This window comes from Hyla sarda, chromosome 8 (genome assembly GCF_029499605.1).
Source record: "Hyla sarda isolate aHylSar1 chromosome 8, aHylSar1.hap1, whole genome shotgun sequence".
NCBI lineage: Eukaryota > Metazoa > Chordata > Amphibia > Anura > Hylidae > Hyla > Hyla sarda.
This window is the reverse complement of record NC_079196.1, coordinates 3,556,318-3,579,797: the sequence shown is the minus strand read 5'-3', so window position 1 is coordinate 3,579,797 and position 23,480 is coordinate 3,556,318. Positions and strand designations below refer to the sequence as shown.

The 23,480-nt window shown below is 46.1% G+C and overlaps 1 protein-coding gene across 1 annotated transcript in view; it reads right to left on the bottom strand.

The window, feature by feature from the left end:
- Positions 1-1,389: 1,389 nt before the first annotated feature.
- The window catches only part of ERCC3 (ERCC excision repair 3, TFIIH core complex helicase subunit), a 36,816-nt gene continuing 14,725 nt past the window's right edge, over positions 1,390-23,480 (bottom strand). The window contains exons 9-15 of the mRNA XM_056536994.1: positions 17,829-18,013; positions 16,447-16,649; positions 10,728-10,824; positions 8,843-8,960; positions 3,992-4,110; positions 2,771-2,923; positions 1,390-1,916 (exon numbers count right to left, since the gene is read on the bottom strand). Of these exons, the coding sequence (XP_056392969.1) occupies positions 1,779-1,916; positions 2,771-2,923; positions 3,992-4,110; positions 8,843-8,960; positions 10,728-10,824; positions 16,447-16,649; positions 17,829-18,013 (1,013 nt within the window). The 3' untranslated portion in view covers positions 1,390-1,778. The remainder of the gene's footprint in view (positions 1,917-2,770; positions 2,924-3,991; positions 4,111-8,842; positions 8,961-10,727; positions 10,825-16,446; positions 16,650-17,828; positions 18,014-23,480) is intronic.

Here is a 23,480-nt window from a genome sequence, read left to right as displayed (position 1 = left end):
AGGAAGAAGAATATGAGAAGCAGATGTGCGGCCGGCGGCGCGCTCCGAGGCGTCAATATTTACCTCACACCACCGAAGTGTCGCCAGAATGTAAATGAGCGCAGTCTGCGCGGTGCCTGGTCTGACTGGACACAGAAAACGTACAGAAATGTGTCAGCACCAAGATGGGTCCACAGGAGGCGCCATGTCACATCTACTCCAGTCACATCCAAAGCTGCGAGGTACAAAGAGTTTGCAGAGCAGTGTGAACAGAGCCCTGGGACACGTCCATCACTGCATTGTCTTCCATTGTGTCGACATTTCTAAGATCTCTGCTTGCTGTCAGGCCGGTGTTTCACCCCTGAACGGTATTGTTTCCATTCTCTGGCGCTGAAGATGTCGCAAAACTACAACTCCCAGCATGTACAGATGGTTTTGTAGTATCTGGAGGGTCACAGTTTGGAAACCAACGCACTAAGGAATCACAGCTTATGCATCACAGCCAAGGCATCACAGCCAAGGCATCACAGCCAAGGCATCACAGCCAAGGCATCACAGCCGAAAGACTAAGCAGAAAATCTACATGATCTTGGGCAGATTCTTTCTGGACGCAGAAGAGAGAAAAATCGCCTAAAGATATCGACCAAGAAAACGATGGACGCATTAGGGACGGCTGCCATCTTGTGAACATTAATGCCAGATCACGTGGTGGTTGCGGCAGGACCGGCTCTGACAGCAGAAGACAACATTGGCTCTGGGTGAACAGTGACGTGAAGATCACCGGCCGTGGGCAGATTGTTTGGGGCCCGGAGGTTCTGTGCCAGTCGGTTCACAAACAATAGTAAGAAAAGACAGAATGAACCACAGATATAAGATCCCATGGCAGATCGTCATGGGTTCAGGCGGCACATTTGGTATCTTAAAGGGGTACTCCACTGCGCCAGATTTTGGAACATTTAGTTCTGAAAGTTGGGTGCGGGGTCGTGATGTCACAGCCACGCCCCCTCAATGCAAGTCTATGGGAGGGGGCGTACGCCCCCTCCCATAGACTTGCATTGAGGGGGCGTGGTCGTGATGTAACAAGGGGCGTGGCCGTGATCTCTCAACCCCGCACCCAGCTTTTGGAACTAAATGTTCCAAACGCTGGGGCAGTGGAGAACCCCTTTAAAGGGGTGCTCCACCCCTAGACATCTTATCCCCTATCTGATCGCGGGGGTCCCGCCACTGGGACCCCCACGATCTCTGTGCAGCACTTGGCGTTCGTGTAGAATGCCGAGAACAGGCGGCAGGGGTTGTGACGTCACGACCACGCCCCCTCAATGTAAGTCTATGGGAGGGGGCGTGCCCGCACATGCCCAGGAACTATTATAAACTATTGGTGTTATTGAGCTGATACCAGAGAATAATAGCACAAAGCAGAGTCACAACAAAAAGAAAGATTTTATAGTAAGGAATTACACCTACCCTACAGTAATATAGAAACAAATGGTATAAAAAGGTGTCCCCGCCAGCAGCGGTGTCCATGTCAGACACAGGAGCTGATCCGTGCCAATGTATCACTACATTATAATGAGACACTATAGGTAGGAGAGAAATCTCACCCTGTACTATTCCTGTAAGGAATATTCATGTCCGTGCATCCCCCGCCGTCATCTACGGGAAAATGCAGCAAATAAATAGTCTGGAAAAAAAAAGTATCCGACTGACGCATTTCAAGAAGAGACGAGTTCACAGTCGTCTTCCGGTCCATATCGCTGTACGGACGCCGCGTCAGATCTATGGGAGCAGGACCCGGGAGGTCACTTGCGGAAGCGTTTGAAGAGCGGGTGAACGTGCTTGTTAGCGCCGGCGCCTTTGTTTCTCAGAGCCTGATATTCCATATACGCGGTGTCGTCTGCCCCGGACATGGAGCTCATGGTGCCGACGCGACGGGCGACCTGCGGGTGAAGCGGAGAAGAACAGTTTTAATTTAATCCAGCATTAACATCCAGGGCGCGGCCACCTTCACGCTGGACCAAGGTCGCCCATGATCCGGACACACGCCACACATGCACCTCACACGGCAGACAACGCGCGCCATTCATACATCACTCACAGGTCACCTGCACTACGCATCAATCAAGCTCCTGGTGGAGAGTGTCTACCTCTTCAATAAGCCCCACCCCCAATCATGTAAGCCCTTCCTTCTGTGATTAGGCCACACCCCTGAGGGGAATCAAATTAGTGAAGTGTTTGTAGATAAACTGTAAAGACTCTGCTCCTAGTCTTGCTCTGTAGTCTTATCGTGGCCACCCCTGCAACCCCTCGGAGCCCTCCCTTCCTGCCCGTCACCCCCTCGGAGCCCTCCCTTCCTGCCCGTCACCCCCCTCATGCCCCTCCCTTCCTGCCCGTCACCCCCCTCATGCCCCTCCCTTCCTGCCCGACACCCCCTCGGAGCCCTCCCTTCCTGCCCGTCACCCCCCTCATGCCCCTCCCTTCCTGCCCGTCACCCCCTCGGAGCCCTCCCTTCCTGCCCGTCACCCCCTCGGAGCCCTCCCTTCCTGCCCGTCACCCCCTCGGAGCCCTCCCTTCCTGCCCGTCACCCCCTCGGTGCCCTCCCTTCCTGCCCGTCACCCCTCCTGGCCCTCCTTTCCTGCCCATCATCCTTAGGGGCCCTCCCGCCTTGCCTGTAACCCTTGGGGCCCTACCCCCTTATGTCCTCTCTGCAGCTACATCTGATTCGGACACAAGAGACCGATCACTGCTCAGGACCAGAAGGGGTTAACAGCGTATCATGTGTCCTTGTACTTACGCCAGTGGATTTGGATCCGAATTCTCCGGCCACCACTTCCTCTTCAGCGTCGAGGTCGGAGGCGGCCAGGACTTTCTGAAGAAGCTGCTGCTGCTCCTCTTTGGTGGCGAAGGCCAGGTCCTCTTCCTCCATGCCGGCCAGCTTAGTGATCACCTGATCAACATGTGACCACAAAATTATTAAATCATACAGTTTATGTAAATCATCAACTAAGCCAGCAATAGCCCCTCCTCCATGAAGATGACCCCGCCCCCTTGGTGACAGATAGGCACAAAAAGGTTAGAGAGGTCATTTCCCCAACTCAGACCTGAAATTACTGTCCCGTATGCTGCTAAACTACAACTCCCATCATGTCCTGACAAAACTGACTCCTATCAACAAAAAGTATTGGGAATAATGGGAGTTGTAGTTTTGTGACATCTGGAAACATTGCAAAACTTTCCAAAAGCTTAGTCAGGGCATGATAGGAGTTGTAGTTCATCAACAACTCAGCTGTCAGGGGAATCTTGGGATTTGTAGTTTACTTCAGTTCGGGAGCCCTGAGTGGTCATGTGCTCCATCCAGTATAACATGGTGACATAAGGATCTAAAAAATCTAAATCCTTCCAGTACTTATCAGCTGCTGTATGCTCCACAAGAAGTTGTGTAATTCTTTCCAGTCTGATCACAGTGCTCTCTGCTGACACCTCTGTCCATGCCAGGAACTGTCTAGAGTAGAAGAAAATTCCCATAGCAAACTGTTCCTGACATGGACAGAGGTGGCAGTAGAGAGCACTGTGATCAGACTGGAAAGAACTACACAACTTCTTGTGGAGCATACAGCAGCTGATAAGTACTGGGAGGATTAAGATTTTTAGATGCTTATGTCCTCATGTCACAATGTTATACTGGAGCACAGTAAAAATTATTTGGGGGACCCCCGCAGCGCGCACACAGCGTTCGGAACTAAATGTTCAGAACGCTGGCCAGTGGAGTAGCCCTTTAAAGAACCGCTGCATAATCTATGGTGACTTTTCTCCCCATAGCGCCCCTCGCTGTATTCTTCAGGTAATGACCCTCCAGGTTTCTTACAGCAACAACTAACTTCCTATGTGAGTGATCATTATCGCACAGGAACCTGCATATACAAGACGCTGAATGTGCCGCACAGACTTAATGCTTCTTCACCGGTCACACCGCGGCGGCGGCCATCAGTCACGTGACATTCTGCGCCGTCCGTACCTTAAAACTGTAACCCTGGTCCACCAGGAATCGCTGCCTCTTGGTGGAATAGGCCATTTCCTGAGTGTCCTGGGACACCAGAGAGTAGAAGAAGGCGTTATACTCCTCAGCAACCATTCCTGGAAGAGAAGAGAAGCTCATGGGAGTTGTAGATTAGCCACAGCTGGAGGCACCCTGGTTGGAAAACACTGGGTTAAAGGGGTATTCCATGAAAAAAAACTTTTTTTTCATAACAACTGGCTCCAAAAAGTAAAAAATCTTAACCCTTCCAGTACTTATCAGCTCCTGAAGTTGAGTTGTTCTTTCCAGTCTGACCACAGTGCTCTCTGCTGACACCTCTGTCCATGTCAGGAACTGTCCGAAGTAGAAGCAAATCCCCATAGCAAACCTCTCCGCTCTGGACAGTTCCTGACATGGACAGAGGTGTCAGCAGAGAGCACTGTGGTCAGACAGAAAAGAACTCAACTTCGGCAGCTGATAAGTACTGGAAGGATTCATATTTTTTAATAGAAGTAATTTACAAATCTGTTTAGCTTTCTGGAGCCAAATTTTTTTTTTTCATGGAATACCCCTTTAACCCAATGTTTTCCGACCAGGGAGCCTCCAGCTGTTGCAAAACTTCAACTCCCAGCATGACCACTCAGCCGTTGACGCTTAAAGGGGTATTCAATAAAAAAAAAAAAAAAAATTTCATATCAACTCCAGAAAGTTAATCAGATTTGTAAATTACTTCTATAAAAAAATTCTTAATCCTTCCAGTACTTATCAGCTGCTGAAGTTGAGTTCTTTTCTGTCTGAACACAGTGCTCTCTGCTGACACCTCTGTCTCTGAAATTGTCCAGAGTAGGAACAAATCCCCATAGAAAACCTGAGACAGACAGAGGTGTAAGCAGAGAGCACCGTCGTCAGACAGAAAAGAACAACTCAACTTCAGCAGCTGATAAGTACTGGAAGGATTAAGATTTTTTTTTTATAGAAGTAATTTACAAATCTGATTAACTTTCTGGGGCCAGTTGATATAAAAAAAAAAAAATATTTCACGGAATTCCCCTTTAAGTGTCAACGGCTGAGTGGTCATGCTGGGAGTTGAAGTTTGGCAACAGCTGGAGGCTCCCTGGTTGGAAAACACTGCATAATATCAATCAATAAGTCTGGGGTGTCTCACAAACGAGGCCTCACAGTAGATACAAAGTATAGATGGAATTAACTCTGTGGTGCGGACGGTACCAGGTACGAGATGGAAACATCTGGGAAATGAGGCGCAGCCCGGTCCCTGCTGGGAATGTTATGGAGAAGCATAAATCAGAGGATGCAGCAGAGCCGGGCGCAGGGAGGAGGGGTAATGGGGGCCGCAAATAAAAGCTCAGCCCCCCCACAAGGTGACAAAGTGCTGGCGGTAAAGGCCGTGAGAAATGTTCAAGCCTATTAGTTGCACTTAATAAGTGAAGGAAATGCACAGGCCTGGTGCGGCGGCCTCAACTAACGCCTCAGCGCCGAGCTGGGAATATTCCGGACAGAGAGCGACCCCAGACAAAAGGATGTGTGCAAACTCTAAGCTTTATATTTCTCAGACGGCCGGGGCTGTTTCCCAAGCAGGGAGCCTCCAGCTGTTTCAGAACTACAACTCCCAGCATGTCTGTATTATACTCCAGAGCTGCACTCACTATTCTGCTGGTGAGGTCACTGTGTACATACATTACTTATCCTGTACTGATCCTGAGTTATATCCTGTATTATACTCCAGAGCTGTACTCACTATTCTGCTGGTGAGATCACTGTATACATACATTACATTACTTATCCTGTACTGATCCTGAGTTATATCCTGTATTATACTCCAGAGCTGCACTCACTATTCTGCTGGTGAGGTCACTGTGTACATACATTACATTACTTATCCTGTACTGATCCTGAGTTATATCCTGTATTATACTCCAGAGCTGGACTCACTATTCTGCTGGTGAGGTCACTGTGTACATACATACATTACTTATCCTGTACTGATCCTGAGTTATATCCTGTATTATACTCCAGAGCTGTACTCACTATTCTGCTGGTGAGATCACTGTGTACATACATTACATTACTTATCCTGTACTGATCCTGAGTTATATCCTGTATTATACTCCAGAGCTGCACTCACTATTCTGCTGGTGAGGTCACTGTGTACATACATTACATTACTTATCCTGTACTGATCCTGAGTTATATCCTGTATTATACTCCAGAGCTGTACTCACTATTCTGCTGGTGAGGTCACTGTGTACATACATTACATTACTTATCCTGTACTGATCCTGAGTTATATCCTGTATTATACTCCAGAGCTGCACTCACTATTCTGCTGGTGAGGTCACTGTGTACATACATTACATTACTTATCCTGTACTGATCCTGAGTTATATCCTGTATTATACTCCAGAGCTGTACTCACTATTCTGCTGGTGAGATCACTGTGTACATACATTACATTACTTATCCTGTACTGATCCTGAGTTATATCCTGTATTATACTCCAGAGCTGTACTCACTATTCTGCTGGTGAGGTCACGGTGTACATACATTACATTACTTATCCTGTACTGATCCTGAGTTATATCCTGTATTATACTCCAGAGCTGTACTCACTATTCTGCTGGTGAGGTCACTGTGTACATACATTACATTACTTATCCTGTACTGATCCTGAGTTATATCCTGTATTATACTCCAGAGCTGCACTCACTATTCTGCTGGTGAGGTCACTGTGTACATACATTACATTACTTATCCTGTACTGATCCTGAGTTATATCCTGTATTATACTCCAGAGCTGCACTCACTATTCTGCTGGTGAGGTCACTGTGTATATACATTACATTACTTATCCTGTACTGATCCTGAGTTATATCCTGTATTATACTCCAGAGCTGTGCTCACTATTCTGCTGGTGAGGTCACTGTGTACATACATTACATTACTTATGCTGTACTGATCCTGAGTTATATCCTGTATTATACTCCAGAGCTGTACTCACTATTCTGCTGGTGAGGTCACTGTGTACATACATTACATTACTTATCCTGTACTGATCCTGAGTTATATCCTGTATTAAACCCCAGAGCTGCACTCACTATTCTGCTGGTGAGGTCACTGTATACATACATTACATTACTTATCATGTACTGATCCTGAGTTATATCCTGTATTATACCCCAGAGCTGCACTCACTATTCTGCTGGTGAGGTCACTGTGTACATACATTACATTACTTATGCTGTACTGATCCTGAGTTATATCCTGTATTATACTCCCGAGCTGCACTCACTATTCTGCTGGTGAGGTCACTGTGTACATACATTACTGATCCTGTACTGATCCTGAGTTATATCCTATATTATACTCCAGAGCTGTACTCACTATTCTGCTGGAGAGGTCACTGTGTACATACATTACATTACTTATCCTGTACTGATCCTGAGTTATATCCTGTATTATACTCCAGAGCTGTACTCACTATTCTGCTGGTGAGGTCCCTGTGTATATACATTACATTACTTATCCTGTACTGATCCTGAGTTATATCCTGTATTATACTCCAGAGCTGTACTCACTATTCTGCTGGTGAGGTCCCTGTGTATATACATTACATTACTTATCCTGTACTGATCCTGAGTTATATCCTGTATTATACTCCCGAGCTGCACTCACTATTCTGCTGGTGAGGTCACTGTGTACATACATTACTGATCCTGTACTGATCCTGAGTTATATCCTATATTATACTCCAGAGCTGTACTCACTATTCTGCTGGAGAGGTCACTGTGTACATACATTACATTACTTATCCTGTACTGATCCTGAGTTATATCCTGTATTATACTCCAGAGCTGCACTCACTATTCTGCTGGTGAGGTCCCTGTGTATATACATTACATTACTTATCCTGTACTGATCCTGAGTAATATCCTGTATTATACTCCAGAGCTGTACTCACTATTCTGCTGGTGAGGTCACTGTGTACATACATTACATTACTTATCCTGTACTGATCCTGAGTTATATCCTGTATTATACCCCAGAGCTGCACTCACTATTCTGCTGGTGAGGTCACTGTATACATACATTACATTACTTATCATGTACTGATCCTGAGTTATATCCTGTATTATACCCCAGAGCTGCACTCACTATTCTGCTGGTGAGATCACTGTGTACATACATTACATTACTTATCCTGTACTGATCCTGAGTTATATCCTGTATTATACTCCAGAGCTGTACTCACTATTCTGCTGGTGAGGTCACTGTGTACATACATTACATTACTTATCCTGTACTGATCCTGAGTTATATCCTGTATTATACTCCAGAGCTGTACTCACTATTCTGCTGGTGAGGTCCCTGTGTACATACATTATATTACTTATCCTGTACTGATCCTGAGTTATATCCTGTATTATACTCCAGAGCTGTACTCACTATTCTGCTGGTGAGATCACTGTGTACATACATTACATTACTTATCCTGTACTGATCCTGAGTTATATCCTGTATTATACTCCAGAGCTGCACTCACTATTCTGCTGGTGAGGTCACTACGTACATACATTACATTACTTATCCTGTACTGATCCTGAGTTATATCCTGTATTATACTCCAGAGCTGTACTCACTATTCTGCTGGTGAGGTCACTGTGTACATACATTACATTACTTATCCTGTACTGATCCTGAGTTATATCCTGTATTATACTCCAGAGCTGTACTCACTATTCTGCTGGTGAGGTCCCTGTGTATATACTTACACAGTGACCCCAGGACAGATTTACACATTTATATTTTCCTATTGTTAAACAATAAGATCTTTACGTTTCTTTGCTCTCAGGACTCTGCCCAGACGTTGCGCCTCCTGCCTGCGGGATCCGCCGTGTGATGAGATTTGGATCAGGACATTCGCTTCAGGTAAATCAAAGGAAGTGTCTCCAACCTGTAGGACACAATCACATTCTCCTCAGTAACGTTATTCTGCAGCCACAAGAGAAAACAAAAATGTGACAACAATCCCATCGGCCGTCGGTCATCACCTCCAAGGGGCTTTAAGATAGTGTTTCCCAACCAGGGTGCCTCCAGCTGTTGCAAAACTACAACTCCCAGCATGCCCGGACAGCCTTTGGCTGTCCGGGCATGCTGGGAGTTGTAGTTTTGCAACAGCTGGAGGCACCCAGGTTTGGAAACACTGCTTTAAGACTTCTGCTTGCTGTCAGAAAAATAGAAATGCAGTTTACATCCACACAATAAAAACCTGTTCTTATTGTCCATGTGAAGAAACCAAAACAGCCCAAATCGTCATCACAAAACATCTGTAACGTCCTGCGCTCCCGCCAGACACGCTGGTCATGAGCGCTTTCCTATTTTGCCCACCCCAGCCGGCGGGGCCAAGATTCGCATCACTGGACGCACCGGCATGCGAATCCTGGCCCGTCTCTCACCTCTACTCTCTGCTGCTCCCCGCTCTGCTCTCGCAGCCCCCAGGGGCGCATCCCCCGCCTCCTTGGGCTCGCACTAGAGCTCTAAGATTTAAAGGGTCAGTACGCCCTTAATTATTGTTTCCACCTACACCTCAGTTATAAGTTCCTGCACCTCCCATCATTCCCTGCTGGATATTTGTTGCCTTGTGCCCTAGTGAAAGTGTCTTCTGTGTTTCTCTGCCGTCTCCCGGCCCCCACAGCGCCCTCTCCCGGCCCCCACAGCGCCCTCTCCCGGCCCCACAGCGCCCTCTCCCGGCCCCCACAGCGCCCTCTCCCGGCCCCCACAGCGCCCTCTCCCGGCCCCCACAGCGCCCTCTCCCGGCCCCCACAGCGCCCTCTCCCGGCCCCCACAGCGCCCTCTCCCGGCCCCCACAGCGCCCTCTCCCGGCCCCCACAGCGCCCTCTCCCGGCCCCCACAGCGCCCTCTCCCGGCCCCCACAGCGCCCTCTCCCGGCCCCCACAGCGCCCTCTCCCGGCCCCTCAGCGCCGTCTCCCGGCCCCTCAGCGCCGTCTCCCGGCCCCTCAGCGCCGTCTCCCGGCCCCTCAGCGCCGTCTCCCGGCCCCTCAGCGCCGTCTCCCGGCCCCTCAGCGCCGTCTCCCGGCCCCTCAGCGCCGTCTCCCGGGCCCTCAGCGCCGTCTCCCGGGCCCTCAGCTCCTGTGCCGCTTGCCTATTGACCTCCTGCTACGTTCCTGACTATGCTTCACTGCCGTGACCTCCTGCTATCCAAACCGCGATTTGCCTATCCCTCCTGTACCTCGACTCTCCTCAGCCACCTGGTCCAGCCGTGCCAGGGGTAGCGACCTGGGTGCCGCCTGTTGCAGTAAGACCATCCCGCTTTGTGGCGGGCTCTGGTGAAAACCAGCGGCACCTTAGACTCCGCTCCCTGGCACGGCCCGAGTCATCAGTCACACTGGTCCAGCGGATCCGCTACCTCCGTCAGTGTCCTGCCATCTGTCGTGAGTCTTTACAACATGACTGTAAAACAAACGCAGTTCAGTCACACAGCGCAATGCCGACCACTGTGCAGATGACCTCAGGACTCCTCTTATGAGCCATACACCTGTGTGCGCAGAATCTGACACACTGTGACGAGCTCTGCAGCTACATTATTTTTCTACATAATCTTGAAGGGTTTTCAGCCTCTGGGAGGTGAACAATGAACATTTGCTGACATGAAGCAGAGATCTTGATAAGTTGGAAGCCCTCTTTAGTCTCGGTTTCTTACCTTTGATATAAAGATGGTGTTGATTTTTGGATTGTGCTTGAAGTTTTGTAGAATTTGCATCCTCTCTCCCTGGGAGGTCGGGCCGTAGATGTAGGGTCTGGATATAAGAAAACATGGTTATTATTTCTGTGTTTCTTCACTAAGATGCTGCGAAACATTGTAAAATAGACAGGGAAGAGAGTATAAGACAAGATGCTACGATACATTGTAATATAAACAGGGAAGAGAGTATAAGGCAAGATGCTGCGAAACATTGTATCCTCATAGAATGAATGGGATATAAGACAAGATGCTGAGATACATTGTATCCTCATAGAATGAATGGAAGACAAGATGCTGCGATACATTGTATCCTCATAGAATGAATATAAGGCAAGATGCTGCGATACATTGTATCCTCATAGAATGAATGGGATATAAGACAAGATGCTGCGATACATTGTATCCTCATAGAATGAATGGGATATAAGACAAGATGCTGAGATACATTGTATCCTCATAGAATGAATGGAAGACAAGATGCTGCGATACATTGTAATATAGACAGGGAAGAGAGTATAAGGCAAGATGCTGCGATACATTGTATCCTCATAGAATGAATGGAAGACAAGATGCTGCGATACATTGTATCCTCATAGAATGAATGGAATATAAGACAAGATGCTGAGATACATTGTAACCTCATAGAATGAATGGAATATAAGACAAGATGCTGCGATACATTATAACCTCATAGAATGAATGAAATATCCGACAAGATGCTGAGATACATTATAACCTCACATAGAATTAATGGAATATATATAAGACAAGATGCTGAGATACATTGTATCCTCATAGAATGAATGGAATATACGACAAGATGCTGCGATACATTGTATCCTCATAGAATGAATGGAATATAAGACAAGATGCTGAGATACATTGTATCCTCATAGAATGAATGGAATATACGACAAGATGCTGCGATACATTGTATCCTCATAGAATGAATGGAATATAAGACAAGATGCTGAGATACATTGTATCCTCATAGAATGAATGGAATATAAGACAAGATGCTGAGATACATTGTATCCTCATAGAATGAATGGAATATACGACAAGATGCTGCGATACATTGTATCCTCATAGAATGAATGGAATATAAGACAAGATGCTGAGATACATTGTATCCTCATAGAATGAATGGAATATAAGACAAGATGCTGAGATACATTGTATCCTCATAGAATGAATGGAATATAAGACAAGATGCTGCGATACATTGTATCCTTATAGAATGAATGGAAGACAAGATGCTGAGATACATTGTATCCTCATAGAATGAATGGAATATAAGACAAGATGCTGCGATACATTGTATCCTTATAGAATGAATGGAATATACGACAAGATGCTGAGATACATTGTATCCTCATAGAATGAATGGAATATAAGACAAGATGCTGCGATACATTGTATCCTTATAGAATGAATGGAAGACAAGATGCTGAGATACATTGTATCCTCATAGAATGAATGGAATATAAGACAAGATGCTGCGATACATTGTATCCTTATAGAATGAATGGAATATACGACAAGATGCTGAGATACATTGTATCCTCATAGAATGAATGGAAAATAAGACAAGATGCTGCGATACATTATATCCTCATAGAATGAATGGAATATACGACAAGATGCTGAGATACATTGTATCCTCATAGAATGAATGGAATATAAGACAAGATGCTGCGATATATTTCATTCTATATGAGGATACAATATAAGACAAAACACTTTGGATCAGGTAAATATCCGTACAATGCGAATCTATGGCGGCGACCACCGCAACATTATAAGGATTTTAAAATACATATTTGTGACCGCCAGGAAGAGGCAGAACGAGGATAAAGGGGCCGCAACCTGGGAAAGCGGGAAAAGTGACAGGTTACAACTGCCGCTCGGAGTTCATCGCCTGCCCGCTCACACGGAAGAGTGAACACGTCTAAGAACATTCCTCCACCATCGCCGCCACTAATCTCCTTTTCAGGAAAATTTAAGACAGATTAAAGGATCCTTCAGAGAAAAGATGCGTCTGTGCGAGGAAAGTGCCGTATAATAACCATATTTAACCCATTACGGGTCATGTGAGCGAAACGTAATAAAAATAAAAAGAAAGCATTGATCTGGCGTTGGCGCGTCGCCCGCTCCGTCACATATGAAGCGGTGGAGGACAATGTGTCAGTATTGCTGTGTGGGAGAGGCGGGAGTCAATTATTTCCTATGAAACCGATACATTTTGTAGCTGACGGAACTTGATACAATCAGAGGGTCCGATAAAGTCTGGGAACCGGTGATAAAGAATCACACAGTACACCAGGGGGCCTCCAACTGTTGCAAAACTACAACTCCCAGCATGCCTGGACAGCCAACGGCTATCCGGGCATGCTGGGAGTTGTAGTTTTGCAACAGCTGGAGGCGCACTGGTTGAGAAAACTTGCATTAGATTGTAGTTTTGCAACAGCTGGTGGCCCACTGGTTGAGAATTATTGCATTACATTGTAGTTTTGCAACAGCTGGAGGCACACTGGTTGAGAATTATTGCATTACATTGTAGGTTTGCATTACATTGTAGTTTTGCAACAGCTGGAGGCACACCGGTTGGGAAACCTTGCATTACATTGTAGTTTTGCAACAGCTGGAGGCACACCGGTTAGGAAACATTGCATTACATTGTAGTTTTGCAACAGCTGGAGGCACACTGATTGGGAAACATAACACAGTAAGGCCGGGTTCACACAGCGGAATTTGGGCGGAATTTCTGCACAGAAAACACATTTGCCTGATCCAGCAGGAGCTAGGACCATTCGGAAATGCGCCGTCTCCTTGACATCAATGCATTTCCTTGCGGAGTCTGCAGAAAGACTAGACATATCTAATCTTTCTGCCGACATTGGACTCAGAATTTCCGCAGCAGAAACATCTGAAGCAGAAATTCTGCTGTGTGAACAGTGGAACAGAATCTCATTGAAATCAATAGGACTCTGCTGCTGCGGATTGTCCTTGTGGAATATTTCGTGCTGCACAAATTTCCCAGTGTGAACATACACTAAGGCTAGTAGTGGTGGTGGCGGTAGTGGTGGTAATGGCGGTGGGCTGTACTTCAGTCACATGATCACAATGTCGTATTGCAAATGTTGTCAATTACAACCAAGATCAGAACAGTCACAAAAAAAACAACAAAATAAAACCTTGTGTTTGTGTGGGAAAGTCTCCTATGTTTTGCAACCAAAGGTTAATGTACGGTTACGTTCACACGGTGGAATTTCCCTGCATAATTCCGCAAAAGAGTTCCGTAGGGACATTCCGCTGCAGCAGAGTCCTTTTGATTTCAATGGGAATCTGCTGCACTGTTCACAGGGCAGAATTTCCCCACTGGATATTTTTGCTGCGGAAATTCAGATTCCGCTGTCCACAGAAAGAAAAAAAGACTTTTCTATTCTTTCTGGGGACTCCACAAGGAAATGCACTGCCGTCTATGAGAAAGAACATTTTTGAGCGGTTCTAGCGCCTGTCGGATCAGACAAATATATGGAACGTTCTCACAGGTTTTCCGTGCAGACATTCCTAACATTATCCGCCATGTAAACCCGGCCAATAAGAGCGCGGATGATTTAGTTATAGATGGACTTGTTCTGTTCATTCCTATGACAGATTAATCAGAAATGTAACCCACTAGGACAGTGTTTCCCAACCAGGGTGCCTCCAGCTGTTGCAAAACTACAATGTAATGCAATGTTTCCCAACCAGGGTGCCTCCAGCTGTTGCAAAACTACAATGTAATGCAATGTTTCCCAACCAGGGTGCCTCCAGCTGTTGCAAAACTACAATGTAATGCAAGGATTCCCAACCAGGGTGCCTCCAGCTGTTGCAAAACTACAATGTAATGCAATGTTTCCCAACCAGGGTGCCTCCAGCTGTTGCAAAACTACAATGTAATGCAATGTTTCCCAACCAGTGTGCCTCCAGCTGTTGCAAAACTACAATGTAATGCAAGGTTTCCCAACCAGGGTGCCTCCAGCTGTTGCAAAACTACAATGTAATGCAATGTTTCCCAACCAGGGTGCCTCCAGCTGTTGCAAAACTACAACTCCCAGCATGCCCGGACAGCCGAAGGCTGCCCGGGCATGCTGGGAGTTGTAGTTTTGCAACAGCTGGAGGCACACCGGTTTCCAAACATTAATGTAGAGGTTCTTGTGTATGCCTTGTGCTCACCTGTTTTAGCCGATGTGGCAGGTATGAAGTTTTGTCTTGCCCATAATGATAACAGTGGCATGCTGGGAGCTGTAGTTTTGCAACAGCTGGAGGCACCCTGGTTGGGAAACACTGCTCTAGGACGGTGTTCCCCAACCTGTGGCAAAACCACATCACCCATCATTTAGGGCACAATGGAAGTTGTAGTTTTGATTTACTAACACGATCCCGACTCTTTATCAGGTTACGTGACACAATTTGTGTCGTGCGTCCTCTGCGACACTTTGTGAAACACATTTTACTGGTAAAAACCAGACGGTTTTCTAATTACTCTGAATATTTTTTAAACCCGACTAAAGGGGCGTGGTTTGCATGATTAGGGGCGTAGTTTGCATGATTAGGGGAGTGTTCACAACATTATCCTGAAAACCCAACAGTTGTATTTAAAAACCCACCAGAAAAATAGTGAAATACTGAACTTGTAAACCCAACTGCCTTAAAAGGGGTTATTTAGGAAAAAAACTTTTTTTTATATATATATATATATATCAACTGGCTCCAGAGAGTTAAACCGATTTGTAAATTACTTCTATTAAAAAATCTTAAACCTTCCAGTATTTATGAGCTGATGAAGTTGAGTTGTTCTTTTTCTGTCTAAGTGCTCTCTGACAACACCTGTCTCGAGAACTGTCCAGAATAGAAGTAAATCCCCATAGCAAACCTCTTCTACTCTGTGCAGTTCCTGAGACAAGCAGAGATGTCAGCAGAGAGCACTGTTGCCAGACAGAAAAGAACAACTCAACTTCAGCAGCTGATAATTATTGGAAGGATTAAGATTTTTTAATAGAAGTAATTTACAAATCTGTAACTTTCTGGAGTCGGTTGACATAAAAAAAAAGTTTTTTCCTGGAATACCCCTTTAAGGTGTGAGGAATGTGGGAGTTAAAAAGTGTGAGGTTTTTTTTTTAAGCCTGTTACTTTGTCCCCTTCATAGCTTTTTATATTAAATTTTTTTATTTTTGGGAATTTCTCTCTATTTTTTAATCTTGGCTTTCATTTCCTTTTTATTTTTTTTTTACTTTTTGTTTGTTAACCCGTTAACGACCATGAATGTAAAGTTACGTCCTGGTGCAGAGTTACTTTGCTTTATTTATTTGCTTTACACTTTTTTTTCCCCGTGCGACAGAATTTAATATCATGTGACAAAACATTGATAAATAGGTGTGAGAAAACGTTGTCGGGTGGACACTCTTCGTAAATCAGGGCCTGTGTTACAAAACTTTCAGTAGCTTTGTGAGTGACTTCTGGGAGTTGTAGTGCGAGATCCACAGATGGGGAACATGGCTGCAATGTGAAATGTTCCCATCCTTGGAGGATGAACACAAGTGACCTTCCTGCTAAATAAAAAAAGAACCTACAACAAACCCATTGAGCTGTCGGCGGAGCCCGCGCCTCATTGTCATGCAGGGCCACTTACTTGTTGAGCTTGATGGCGTACTCCTTCAGCGCAAACACATTGTCCGCAAACACAATGATCTTGTCACTCCGCCGCTCATGGAACTTAATCAGGAACTGGCAGGCTCGGAATTTATTTGGGTTCATGGTGTACAACAGAATCCTCTTCTTTGTCTTGATGGCAACGTATTCTCTGTAAAATTCTGGAGACATTGGGCACCAGACCTGAGGGAGAAAGGAGAGAGAGGAGGGAGCAGGCGGCTAATATGGAGGCCGGGGGCATATTCAGGACACGTATGTCTGCCCAGAGGAGGCTGAAGAGAGCGGCCGGCAATAGCCTCAATACGAGACGCTCACCACGGCAACAGCCGCCTCCGGCTGTCAGGAGCAGAAAGAAGACGACTTCATCAGACTCCGAAGGCTTTCAGGAAATTAGTCTGCAAATTGACTGAAGAAGGAGCCACGACAACAATGACAACAACAACGACAACAACGACGACAACAACGACGACAACAACGACAACGATGACGACAACGACGACGACAACAACAACGACAACAACAACAACGACGACGACGACAACAACGACGACAACGACAACGATGACGACAACGATGACGACAACGATGACGACAACAACAACAACAACGACAACAACAACGACAACGACGACGACAACGATGACAACGACAACAACAACAACGGAAAACCGCAAACAACACGCAGGGGGATTAGGAGAGGAAGTTATGGTATAGGGGCACCCGCATTAGTGTACACAGGAAGGAAGGTGGGCCGGGGCACACCCAACAATTATTAACCTCTCCTTTAGTCTCTCCCTAGGGAACTCAACTCCCCTCCCCCTCAGGTGCCATTGTCACTAAGCCTCCCCCCAGGTTCCAGGGTCACTAAGACCCCCCCCCCCCCCCAGGTGCCAGGGTCACTACGTTGATTTTCTATGGGGTTTCAAAACATTGCGCCAAGCGCTTGCAACCACTGTTTTGCTGTGAGAATGTTTGGGATAAGTAATCCGTTACACCAGCAACCAGTGCCAAAACTACGACTCCCATCATGCCACAGGCTTGGGACGGTTGTGTTCCACTGTATCAGCTTGTGTGTCTGTGTATCATGTAAATGCAGTAGAGCCCCCCATCAGTAGAGCCCCCATCAGTAGAGCCCCCCATCAGTAGAGCCCCCCATCAGTAGAGCCCCCCATCAGTAGAGCCCCCCATCAGTAGAGCCCCCCATCAGTAGAGCCCCCCATCAGTAGAGCCCCCATCAGTAGAGCCCCCCATCAGTAGAGCCCCCCATCAGTAGAGCCCCCCATCAGTAGAGCCCCCCATCAGTAGAGCCCCCCATCAGTAGAGCCCCCCATCAGTAGAGCCCCCATCAGTAGAGCCCCTTACCTCTGCACACTGCACCTTCGCGATGTAGCCATTGTTCTGCAGCTCCATCCAGTTGGCTTCATACAACTTTGGGCCGATCAGGAAATTCAGGTCAACTATCTTGTCGTCCTCTCGGACAAGGGTAGCGGTGAGGCCAAGCTTGCAGTGAGCCTGGACAATGGTCAGGACACGACGGAACATCTTCGCTGAAAGAGAGAAAATAAATAACGTAAAGTTTCCTCAGGCCCGGCCCTGATCTGAGCTCTTATTTAGAAATGTAACCCTCTAAGACTACGACCTGACGCCGGCCCTAGGTATTCTGAGAGCATGACGTGACCAAGCGCCATTACGCGGCGGCCGGTTGACGTGCCGAGCTGCGCTGGCTCTTATCTGGGGGAAGGTGCTGCCCTGAATCCCCGGCAACTACAAAAGGTACCAGCCGGGTGGGGGGGGGGGTACGCCAACTTTATTTCCCTCAAAGTGCCAGCACAGCAATTAAATAAGAATACTGAGGTTTAAGTTTACAAAAAACATCTCATACAGTGTCCATAACCAATTAACATCTTGCCCACCTGGAAGCTCGTATTAGAGATCTAGAGGAGCAAAATGCAACATTGAGGGCGATTGACAATCTTACAGAGCAGTTAGTGGGGTAGAAATGGAGGTTGGAGAAACTAGCCAGGAGGCCCAAGTAGGGAGCTGGGTTAATGTAGTTAGAGGGACTGGAAAGGGGGCAAGGAAAAGGAAGGTCACTTCTGATCTCCCAAGTAAAATTGCCAAGTTGGGCGATGATGCGAGGGCCTCAGTATCAGAGATGGCAACCCTAGTGGATACTGGTCTCCCTAACAGCCGGGGGAACAGCTCAACTAGTAGTGTGGGGGATGGTAACGCAGGTAGGCCAAGACAGTTAGTTGTGGTAGGGGCTTCTATAATCAGGAAGACGGATAGAATAATTTGTCGCCAAGACCACCTCAACCGAATGGTTTGCTGTCTCCCTGGTGCCAGGGTTCGGCATGTGGTGGAAAGGGTGGACAAATTACTAGGGGGGGCTGGGGATGACCCAGCTGTCGTGGTCCATGTGGGAACCAACGACAGAATACATGGTAGGTGGAGGTCCTTGAAGAATAATTACAAGGAACTAGGTGCCAAGCTGAAGGGAAGGACCTCTAAGGTTGTCTTCTCTGGAATACTTCTTGTGCCATGCGCATCGCAGGAAAGACAGCGGGAGCTTAGGGGGTTAAATGCATGGCTTAAGTCGTGGTGTGAGGGGGAAGGGTTTGGGTTTTTAGAGCACTGGGCTGACTTTTCATTGGGGTACAAACTCTATTCTACGGATAATTTGCACCTGAATGGAAGGGGGTCTGCTGTGCTGGGGGAGAGAATCCTGGAAGGGGTGGCTGAGTATTTAAACTAGGTGAGTGGGGGGAGGATAATAAAGCAAAGAAAGCAGACAGTGGGATGGATAGGTTAGAGAGGGGTCAGGACATAATGGTGGGTGGAGAGGAGTCCTGTGGGGGGAGGTTAAGAGCAGTGGATAAGGAGATCCATGGGTTACAAACCAGCCGTAAAAATAAATGTAGCCCGAAAAATTGTAATCCCAATAATTCAAAAAATTCCATTAGCCCCAATAACTCAATAACTACAATAAGCCCCATTAACTCAAAAAATACCGTTAGCCCCAATAACTTAAATAACAACGTTAGACGCAATAACGCAAAAAATCCCATTAGCCCCAATAACTTAAATAGTACAATTAGCCCTTATAACTCAAAAAATGACATTAACCCCAATAACTCTGAAAATCCCATTAGTGAGACTATATGTGTAAAACTTAATGGAAATGTAAAGTGTATGTTCACAAATGCCAGAAGCCGAGCAAATAAAATGGGGGAGATTGAGGCCTTGATACTGGAGGAACATATTGATATAGTTGGGGTCACTGAGACATGGCTGGTGATATAGTTGGGGTCACTGAGACATGGCTGGTGATATAGTTGGGGTCACTGAGACATGGCTGGTGATATAGTTGGGGTCACTGAGACATGGCTGGTGATATAGTTGGGGTCACTGAGACATGGCTGGTGATATAGTTGGGGTCACTGAGACATGGCTGGTGATATAGTTGGGGTCACTGAGACATGGCTGGTGATATAGTTGGGGTCACTGAGACATGGCTGGTGATATAGTTGGGGTCACTGAGACATGGCTGGTGATATAGTTGGGGTCACTGAGACATGGCTGGTGATATAGTTGGGGTCACTGAGACATGGCTGGTGATATAGTTGGGGTCACTGAGACATGGCTGGTGATATAGTTGGGGTCACTGAGACATGGCTGGACTCCTCGCATGACTGGGCTGTCAATCTGCAGGGGTTTACATTGTTCCCCAAGGATAGAATGAACAGAAAAGGTGGTGGAGTCTGTCTGTATGTAAGAAGTGGTATGAAAGTCAGTGTGAACGATGCCATAGTGTGTGATGATTCTGAGGAGGTGGAATCATTGTGGGTAGAATTACAAAAGGAGGGAAATACTGAAAAAATAATATTTGGTGTAATTTACAGACCCCCTAATATCACTGAAGAGATAGAAGGTCGGCTGTATAAGCAAATAGAGAGGCCGCCCGGGCAGGTACAGTGGCAATATTGGGAGATTTTAACTATCCAGATATAGATTGGGGTCCGGGGTTGGCTAAAACTACAAAGGGGCGACAATTCCTAAATTTATTGCAGGATAATTTTATGGGCCAGTTTGTGGAGGACCCAACAAGAAGTGATGCCTTGTGGGATCTGATCATTTCCAACAACGCAGAGCTGGTTGGTAATGTAACTGTGCGGGAAAACCTTGGGAATAGCGACCACAATATAGTTACTTTTGACTTAAAATGTAGAAAACAAAGACAGGCGGGGAAAGCAAAAACATATAACTTTAAAAAGGCAAATTTCCCTGGGCTGAGATCTGCACTACAGGACATAGACTGGGGGGAGGGGTTCTCAAATACTGATACAGAAGGTAAATGGGACATCTTTATATCAACTCTAAATAACTATACAGCTAAATATATACCAAAGGGGAACAAATATAAACGATTAAAACTAAATCCTACATGGCTGACAAATGAGGTTAAAAGAGCAATAAACAACAAAAAAATAGCCTTCAAAAAATACAAATCTGATGGGTCAGCTATAACATTTATACAGTACAAGGAGCTTAATAAAATCTGTAAAAATGTAATAAAAACAGCAAAAATTCAAAACGAGAGACAGGTGGCCAAAGAAAGCAAAACTAATCCTAAATATTTTTTTAGATATATAAATACAAAAAAGCCAAGGACAGAGCATGTAGGACCCCTTAATAATGATAATGGGGAGGTTGTCACGGGCGATCAAGAGAAGGCGGAGCTACTGAATGGGTTCTTTAGTTCTGTATACACTATGGAAGAAGGAGCTGAGATTGGCCAGGTCAGCGCTGGTAACACATCATGTACAGGTCAGTGCTGGTAACACATAATGTACAGGTCAGTGCTGGTAACACATCATGTACAGGTCAGTGCTGGTAACACATCATGTACAGGTCAGTGCTGGTAACACATCATGTAATGTACTGAACTGGCTTAATGTAGAGATGGTACAAGGTAAGTTAAGTGATATAAATGTAAGCAAATCTCCAGGGCCAGATGGACTACACCCAAGAGTTCTTAGAGAGGTAAGTTCAGTAATATCTGTACCCCTGTTCATGATATTTAGAGATTCTCTGGTGTCTGGTATTGTGCCAAGGGACTGGCGCAAGGCGAATGTGGTGCCAATCTTCAAAAAGGGCTCTAGGTCTTCGCCAGGCAATTATAGACCGGTAAGTCTGACGTGCATTGTGGGTAAATTGTTTGAAGGACTTATAAGGGATTACATACAGGAATACATAGGGGATAATAGTATTATAAGTGATAGCCAGCATGGGTTTACTAAGGATAGAAGTTGTCACCAATCTAATTTGCTTTTATGAAGAGGTGAGTAGAAGCCTTGACAGAGGAATGGCTGTGGATATAGAGGGGGGCTGTGTATATAGAGGGGGGGCTGTGTATATAGAGGGGGGGGCTGTGGATATAGAGGGGGGGGGCTGTGGATATAGAGGGGGGGGCTGTGGATATAGCGGGGGGGCTGTGGATATAGAGGGGGGGCTGTGTATATAGAGGGGGGGCTGTGTATATAGAGGGGGGGCTGTGTATATAGAGGGGGGGCTGTGTATATAGAGGGGGGGCTGTGTATATAGAGGGGGGGCTGTGTATATAGAGGGGGGGCTGTGTATATAGAGGGGGGGCTGTGTATATAGAGGGGGGCTGTGTATATAGAGGGGGGCTGTATATATAGAGGGGGGGCTGTGTATATAGAGGGGGGGCTGTGTATACTAATAACCTGCAGCGTCGTATGTCTTAGGGGGGCTGTGTATATAGAGGGGGGGCTGTGTATACTAATAACCTGCAGGATCGTATGTCTTAGGGGGGCTGTGTATATAGAGGGGGGCTGTGTATATAGAGGGGGGCTGTGTATATAGAGGGGGGGCTGTGTATACTAATAACCTGCAGGATCGTATGTCTTAGGGGGGCTGTGTATATAGAGGGGGGCTGTGTATACTAATAACCTGCAGCGTCGTATGTCTTAGGGGGGATTAAACTGGCAGAGTCACTGGTAGAGAAGGATCTGGGTGACTTGTAGATCACAGACTACAGAATAGCACAATGTCAGGCTGCTGCTTCCAAAGCCGGCAGGATATTGTCATGTATAAAAAGAGGCCTGGACTCAAGGGGCAGGGACATAATACTCCCCCTTTATAAAGCATTGGTACAGTCTATAGTGTATAATACTCCCCCTTTATAAAGCATTGGTACAGTCTATAGTGTATAATACTCCCCCTTTATAAAGCATTGGTACAGTCTATAGTGTATAATACTCCCCCTTTATAAAGCATTGGTACAGTCTACAGTGTATAATACTCCCCCTTTATAAAGCATTGGTACAGTCTATAGTGTATAATACTCCCCCTTTATAAAGCATTGGTACAGTCTATAGTGTATAATACTCCCCCTTTGTAAAGCATTGGTACGGCCTCACCTGGAATATGCTGTTCAGTTTTGGGCACCTGTCCATAAAAGGGACACTGCGGAGTTGGAAAGGGTGCAGAGACGCACGACTAAACTAATATGGGGCCTGGAACATCTTAGCTATGAGGAGCGATTAAAGGAGTTACAATTGTTTAGTCTTGAGAAGAGACGTTTAAGGGGGGATATGATAAACGTATATAAGTATATAAATGGCCCATACAAAAAATATGGAGAAAAACTGTTAAACCCCCCCAAAGGACGAGGGGGCACTCCCTCCGTCTGGAGAAGAAAAGGTTTAGTCTAAAGGGGCGACACGCCTTCTTTACCGTGAGGACTGTGAATTTATGGAACGGTCTACCTCAGGAACTGGTCACAGCAGGAACAATTAACAGCTTTAAAGCAGGGTTAGATACATTCCTGGAACAAAATAACATTAATGCTTATGCAGAATTATAAAACTACATCCCTTCCCCTTATCCCCATACACCCTTCCCTTCAATCCCCTGGTTGGACTTGATGGACGTATGTCTTTTTTCAACCATACTAACTATGTAACTATGTTTTAAAAGTAGTAACAGATT